Source organism: Capsicum annuum, chromosome 10 (genome assembly GCF_002878395.1).
Source record: "Capsicum annuum cultivar UCD-10X-F1 chromosome 10, UCD10Xv1.1, whole genome shotgun sequence".
Taxonomy (NCBI): Eukaryota; Viridiplantae; Streptophyta; class Magnoliopsida; order Solanales; family Solanaceae; genus Capsicum; species Capsicum annuum.
In genome coordinates, this window is record NC_061120.1 from 173,204,771 (window position 1) to 173,213,107 (window position 8,337).

The 8,337-nt window shown below is 36.6% G+C and overlaps 1 protein-coding gene across 1 annotated transcript; it reads left to right on the top strand.

The window, feature by feature from the left end:
- Positions 1-30: 30 nt before the first annotated feature.
- Positions 31-1,294, top strand: LOC124887836. The gene is made up of 3 exons (XM_047397751.1): positions 31-327; positions 545-721; positions 1,172-1,294. Exons 1-3 carry the CDS (start codon positions 31-33, stop codon positions 1,292-1,294), a joined length of 597 nt encoding a protein of 198 aa, XP_047253707.1.
- Positions 1,295-8,337: the final 7,043 nt, after the last annotated feature.

Below are 8,337 nucleotides of genomic sequence, written 5' to 3' on the forward strand. Positions count from 1 at the left end.
GAAGAATTCATGAATCTAAAGCAAGGAAAAATGAGTGTCAAGGAGTACACTCTGGAGTTGGAAGGAAATATGAGAGCCCGAATGGGGAAATTTATATTCGGTCTTTCTAATGACTTGGTGATAGAATACAAGGGGGCCATGCTGAATAGAGATATAGACTTCTCCAAACAGTCAGTCCACATGCAGCAGGTAGAGGATCAGAAGAAGAAAGTAGCTGAGATAAGGGGAAAAGATAGGCAATCCAAGACGGCCAAACCAGTAGACCAGAATTATAGTCAGCAACAGGGTGGTAATTGGGGAACGGGTGGCAGAAGAAAAAAAATTAGGGTAATGCTCAGTCCGCAGCCAGTGCTCCAGTGCCCAAACCTCCAGTTGATCAGTAATTCCAGAATTTTCAGTCTAGTCATGGCCCGAGAGTGTAGGGTACACAGTCTCAGGGGAGTATATCTCATACTCCTCGATCATACCCGCACTGTGGAAGATTGGGAGAAATCATCCAGGAAGATGTTAATTTGGTGCCACGGTATGTTATTTATGCGGCTAGCCAGGCCATATCCAAAGGGATTATCCGACAGCGAGAGTTAATGTTGGGGGACCTAAGTCGCAGGCTAATTCCTCCGCTCCTCCACCGCCGCCCAAGGGTTCCCCTTCAACTACCGAAAGCGATCGCAACCGGTTGTATGCTTTAACAAACCGCAAAAAGGAAGAATCCTCACCAAAAGTAGTCACGGGTACATTATAAATTTTCTATCATGATGTGTATGTGTTGCTTAATCTCGAGTCTACGCTGTCTTATGTGACCCCATATGTGACTATCGATTTTGGGTTTGAGACCGATGTAATTGCAGAACCTTTCTCTGTTTCCACTCTGGTAGGTGATTCTGTTATGGATAGGAGGGTGTATAAAAATAATATTGTCTTTTTATAGTTGGGATACTGTGGCATACCTCATAAAGCTTGAGATGGTTGACTTTGATGCTATCTTAGGAATGGACTAGCTTCATTCTTGCTATGCCACATTAGACTTAGAACCCGAAAGGTTACTTTTTCCTTTCCAAATGAACCAGTGATAGAGTGGGAGGGACATTTTCTAGCACCTAGAGGGAACTTTATATCTTACCTCAGAGCCCGTAAACTTATTTCTAAAGGTTGTTTGTATCATCTTATACAGGTTAAATATTTAAGTACCGATAGTCTTTCTGTGGTAAATGAATTTACAAATGTCTTACCTGATGATCTCCCAGGAATACCACCTGATAGGGAGATCTTTTCTTTCATAGCTGGAGCAAATTGAAGGATTTTGGTATTGATTTGTTGCCACAGACCTATCCCATTTCTATTCCGTCATATAAAATGGCTCCTGCAGAGTTGAAAGAGTTAAAAGAGCAGCTGATAGACTTACTGGACAAAGGCTTTATTCGCCCTAGTATTTCTTCTTGGGGTACATCCGTACTATTCGTGCGTAAAAAAATGGTTCCCTCCATATGTGTATACACTACCATCAGTTAAATAAGGTCATTATCAAAAACAATTATCCCCTTCCTAGAATTGATGATCTTTTTTACTAGCTTCAGGGTGCTAGATGTTTTTCAAAGATAGATCTTCGCTCGAGATATCATCAGTTGAAGTTTAAAGAGTCCGATATTCCCAAAACGGCATTCCAAACTTAATACGATCACTATGAATTTTTAGTCATGTCCTTCAGGTTGACTAACGCCCCTGCAACTTTCATAGACCTAATGAATAGGGTGTTTCATTAGTTTCTAAATCTGTTTATCATAGTTTTCATTGATGATATCTTTATTTATTCTAAGAGTGAGGAGGACTATGCCAATCACCTTTGAATTATCCTTCAGACTCTCAAAGATCATACGTTGTATGCAAAGTTTTCCAAGTATGAATTCTGGCTAAATTCTATTTCTTTCTTGGGGTATGTTATGTATAGTGAGGAAATTAAAGTTGATCCTCAAAAGGTTAAGGCAGTGAGAAAATGGCCCAGGCCCACGACTTCAACTGACATTTGGAGCTTCCTGAGTTTGGCAGGGTACTACAGAAGGTTCGTAGAGAGTTTTTCCTCCATAGATGCTCCACTTACTAAGTTGACTTAGAAAAAGGTGAAGTTTATGTGGTCTGAATCCTGTGAGAATAGCTTTGAGAGGTTGAAAGACAAGCTAAATAATGCACCTGTTCTGACTCTTTCGAAAGGTACAGAGGGTTTTGTTGTGTACTTTGATGCATCCCGAGTGGGACTTGGGTGTGTTCTTATACAGAACGGTAAGGTGGTGGCTAATGCATCTAGGTAGTTGAATGTGCATGAGAGAAATAACCCTACTCATGACTTGGAATTGGCAGTTGTGGTGTTTGCGCTTAAAATCTGGCGGCATTATCTTTATGGTGTACATGTTGATATATTTACTGACCACAAGAGTTTACAGTATGTTTTCTCGTAGAACGAATTAAATGTCAGGCAGTGGCGTTGGTTGAAACTTTTGAAGGATTATTACATTAGTCTGTACTATCATCCAGGCAAGGAAAATATGGTAATCGACGCCCTTAGCAGATTATCTATGGGTAGTCTTTCTCATGTTGAGGAAAGGAAGAGAGAAATGGTGAAGGATATTCACTGACTTTCAAATCTAGGAGTACAACTTTTAGACTCCGAGGATAGGGGAGTAGTTGTTCATGAGGTAGCTAAATCTTTCCTTTGTGCTGAAGTTAAAGAAAAGCAGGCCGAAGATCCCATCTTGATGCAAATTAAGAAAGATGTGGGTCAATAAAACGTTTTGTCTTTAGAAATTTATGGTGACGGAATTTTGAGATACCAAGGTAAGATTTGTTTTTCGAATGTGCATAGTCTACGGGAGAGAATCCTTGACGAAGCTCACACTTCAAGGTATGTTGTTCACTCAAGCTCTACTAAAATGTACCATGATCTTAAAACTATATATTGGTTGAATAATATGAAACGTGATATCTTTGACTTTGTTTCCAAGTGTTTGAATTTCCAATAAGTTAAAGTAGAACATTGGGGCTAGGTGGTACTTCCCAAGAGATAGCCTTGCCTCTATAGAAATGGGAGATGATCAATATGGATTTTATTACGGGACTTCTGCGGTCCCGAAACCAGCATGATCCTATCTAGGTAATTGTGGACCGGCTGACCAAGTCAGCTTACTTTTTTTCCATCAGGACTAATTATTCGGGGGATGATTATGCATAGCTATACATTGAGGATATAGTTCATTTACATAGGGCACCTGTATCTATTATATCTGACAAAGGTATGCAATTCTCTTCGCACTTTTGGAGATCCTTTCAGAGGAGTTTAGGTACCCAAGTAAACCTGAGTACGGCTTTCCACCCTCAGATGGATGGGCAAGCTGAGTGCACCATTCAGACCCTTAAGGATATGTTGATGGCCTGTGTAATTGACTTCAAAGGTAGTTGGGTTGATCACTTGCCATTGATAGAGTTTGCATATAACAATAGCTACCATGCCAGTATTAAGATGGCTCCTTTTGAGGTATTGTTTGGGATAAGATGTAGGTCACCGATAGGCTGGTATGAAGTTGGTGAAACATGGTTTTTTGAGCCTGATCTTGTTCATTGGGCAATGGAAAAGGTGAAAATCATTAGAGAGCGACTTAAAATAGCTCAGAGTCAACAAGAATCCTATGCCGATGTTAGAAGAATGAATCTAGAATTTGAGGTTGGTGATTTGGTGTTTCTCAAAGTCTCCCCTATGAAGGAAGTTATGCGATTTGGGAAAAAGAGGAAGTTGAGTCCTCGATATATAGGGCCATACCAAATTTTGAGAAAGATATGGTAGGTTGCTTATGAGTTAGAGTTACCCGTAAGTCTGGCTTCAGTCCATCCCGTATTTCACATATCCATGTTGACGAAGTATATTGGAGACCATTCTTTTGTATTGCCTGTAGAGGAGATCAATGTGAAAGACTCCTTGGTTTATGAGGAAGAACCCGTTGCAATTCAAGAGAATTAGGTCCGGAAGTTGAGGAGCAAGGAAATAGTTTCGGTTAAGGTGTTGTGGAAAAATCAGAAAGTTGAAAAAACAACTTGGGAATCAAAAGATGATATACGGTCTAGCTACCCAAACCTTTTTTATCCGATGGATAATGAAACGGAAGGTAAAATCTTTGCCTTGTTCTTTCTATGCCCTTAGTATGCTTGAAGTCGTGCTTTTGCATCATCTTTCGGGGATGAATAATCGCAAGGGGGATAATGTAACACCCTGAAAAAGTCCTCCATGTGTTATCTCCTAGTATCATGATTATAAAGTTGAAAACTTGAAAATTTTTCTAAGTTTCAAATGAACTTTGTCTTATTTTGAGCTTCAAATCTTTGAGGAGTTATTTTATGACCTTCCCGACCACCGATAGTTAATTTTTAAGTTGATTCACGATGGGTAAGTTGATAGTACATCTCGAACAAGTTTTGGATTTTTTGGGTCGCGTTTAAACATTGTTTGGTGTCCCAAAAAAGAGGATCAACGCGATCTTGGCACACCGTGTTGCCCATCGCGTTGGTCAATTTTGTGCAGGAACTTCTAGGTAAAAAGTAATGAGGCTTGGCGTAATTAGGGCGTGACGCATCTGGTATCACGTCGATGGCATCGATGCGCTGCGTATCCTATCGCGCTGATGGCTAGTTTTTTTAATTTTTATAATCCGCGTCCAAGGGGGTAATTTAGTCATTTTCCCCTACCCCTTTTAATCCTTAACATGGGATTATACTCCCAAATCACCACTTTATTGATATTTTCCTCAAAATTCATCAAGAACACTCCTTTGGGTTTCAACAAAAAAATCCAAGGGAACTCAAGATTTAACTGCGAATTCTCGAAATTGATTCAAGAATTGGAATTCCCAATTCGAAAGCTTAAATAATCATCCATTAGAAACACAAATAGAATTCGAAAAGCAAACGTTTATCCAAAATTCATAACTTAAGGTACACAGGGTTTATTCGAAAACTACATGGGCTTATGGAAACACTTGAATATGATTTAAGGTTTATCAACCATGAATTTATAAAGGGGTTTTGGAATCTATGTTTTAAATTATGCATTCTAAATTTTTCAATGCTATTATTGAATTGGCCTTTAGGCCTTTCCCCTTAAATTGATTTATACTCATATGTTTATGTATAAAATTGAGTTTTTAAGATTGATTGAGAGCATAATTATGAAGTCCCTCTCTTGTTATGAATTGAAGTTTATGATCTTATCAGGAATGATTTGAAATGCATGTTTTATGGTTTGAAAGTGGTTTTCTTAATATCATAGTATTTGAAAATGATTTAGAGATATGAGAGGTAGTTTCTTGATATAACTATATCCTTGTTTTAAAGAGAAAGAATTGCATGTGATTGAGAACTTTGACATGACTACCTTGTATATTTGAAATGTTAAAAAAAAAAGTTTCTTTCATGTGTTTACATGAGTTTTAAGAAAGAGATCTTTCAAATGATTTATTAATATGGTGGTATCAAACCTTATGTTTTGAAATAAAAGAATTATAACAAGCTATTAATGGCTCAGAGATGCAACTTGCAAGTCAATGGTATAACGATACCTCAATAAAAGAATTATAATAAGCTAATAAACATTGTTATTTGTTACCTCAATACGATAGTTATATATATATATATATATATATATATATATATAGACATACACACTCTTTCTAAAAGGAAGAAAAGAGGCAAAATTTAATAGAAAGATATGTATATGTATGCAACATATTATAATATACTGTTAAATATGAAACTATTTATTCAAAACTTATATGAACTTGGATAAGAAAATGAAAATTAAAAAAAAAAGTGATTTAAAGTAACTAAATGCTACAACAGTGCTATATGAAGTTTAGAGGAAACAATAATCACCTAAGCAAATAAATTAATTATTCTGAAAGGAAAAATAATATACCGCAAGCACAATAAGAATTCAAAAGTTAAAAGAAGCCAAACATCAGTAGAAAGATGGAAAAGGCTCTACAGATGTAGGAAACATAGCTTACCTTCTTCAATTTGATGTTAGCTTTTTGCATCTTTAAAAGGTGAATGTTGTACCCCAAAATTTAGATAATTTTAGTTTGATAGCTCTTATGCGTTTTAAGGTGATTTTTAAGTTGAATAATAGCAAGGAATATTAACGGGACCATTGGAAATTTTTTGGACTTTTTGGTATGAGTTTCGGGATATTTCAAGATTCCAAAACAATAAGGGTCCGTGATTAGGGTGTGCCACGGAGGTAAGGCACACTTTGTGATATAATCCGAATTAGCTCCAAGCCTTTCACTAGAAGTAAAGTCCGGGAGCTTCAAAGGATCCAAGGATTGTTCATGAAGTATGAGGTACTTGAATAAGCCTCTTTACTATCAAGAGGGTGTCATTTGTTGATGATCACACTCATATTGGTTCAAGGATGGTCGGATGAGGCAAGGAAAGGAAAAACGGGCTAGAAAGCCCCTTGGAAAGGACTTACGCCAAAGGCGTTTTGGATCTGCTTTTTATCTGCTCTAACATTTGGGTCTTTGACATGTAATTTTCTGGATCAAAACATCCCTTAGTGGGACTTTTCTTGCAATTGGGTCACTTTTGGGCCCTAATATTGTAATAAAAACCCTAAACTATAAAATGCATTTAGGCTAGCTCATTCTCTTAGTTTTTTCTTGATGATAGATGAATTGATGAATGCTTCTCCATTGATTGAGAGTAGTGGACTACTTTTGATAAACTTTGGTTTAGAAACATTGGTTTAGAGGGCGTTCATATCCCTCTTGGTCCCATAGAAATTAGGTGTTCGATTAGATTGTAATTGAGGGTATTAGAGTTTGACATACTCTTTTGTTCTTAGTTACTTTTTTTCTTATGTCTAATTACCTATCTTATCGATTAATTTTACTTTTTTGTATCATAGTTAGTTTTCATAGTTTAATTATGTATCATTTGGTATTAGAGTTGAGCTTGATTTTATTCCTACAAAGTCAATCTTGGGTCTAGTCATCTCAAAAAATCAAAAATCACAAAAAAAATTGCTACTCACGTTTTAGGTCTTAGGTCAAATTCTGAGTTTTTGATTTATGTGTTTTCTTGTGTTTCTAGTGTTAGATTTGCGTTCCCTAACACTATTAGATTTCATATATCAAATTTGAGCTAAATCAGAGTAAAATTGAGCCTTATACTTTCATTGGAAGCTTGGGTTTGATGAACTTTAAAGTGGATTACTAATTTCAATGTTGGTTGCAAGATTTCAAGTTTTTGGTGAATAATTTGAGAAAAATAATGTTTTAAATGAGTTTAGAATGTTGAAAAGTTCTTAGGTTTGAAATTTCAACCCATTCCAAACTAAGGAGAAAAAGTTTGAAAAGTAGATGTTCTTGTTGTTCTTGAAAAGATTGTTATTTTGATCTTGAAAGTTCATCCAAAAGTGAGAGTTTGATCAAAAAAGAGAATAAAAATGTGTAAAATTGTGTTAGTACAATAACCTTTGAAAATCCGAAGAGTATTCCTAGAGAAGAGGGCAAAAAGGGACTAACAATGTACAATTCGACCACTAGTGAGCAGTTTCAGCTGATCTATTGTTGACCTGCGATTAGGGTGTGTTGGAGCTGCTTCAGCAGCTAAAAGGTAGAACAAAATAGTAACTAGTCTCCCTCCTACACTGTACGTGTGACTAGCCTACTCTGTACCTGTATTCCAGGTGCTGCAGTAGGCCAAGATAACAGCTCTTCCGTTTAACCTGCTCTTGACATGCGCCCAAGGTGTCTAACACACCTCAAATGCAGATCAGCCTTTACCAAGACCAATCCAAGTTTCCAAATGAATTTTAATACTTCTAAACTCCAATTTGCTCAGGTTTGATTCGTAAGTTTCAATTTCTTAATTTCTATCTCTTCTTTTGATTCGTAAACTATTCAACAACTAAGTAATTCATCCACTAAGTTGATTGATGAGTTCTTGACTCCTATTTTTTTAAACGTTCCTTTCCTTTTAAGATTTTCTCATTTTTAACTCACAGCAACTTCTTGAATCAAGTACGTATAAATTTTCTTTGAATCTTTTCAGAAAGAATCCAATCTGATCAAGAGTAGCACTTGACACCTTGATTATCATAGGAAGTATAAACAATATTTCAACATTTGTGATCCAATTGTGAGGTAAACAAAGGTATAAAGAGTTTTTGAGGCTAATTTCTCTAACGCTAACGTGTTTGTTATTTTTGAGTGTTTTTCTTCATTGATACAATGGCTACAAAAGGTGAAACTCCACAAATCATGGATAACCACCCAACAAATGCTATCTTAGCGGCCA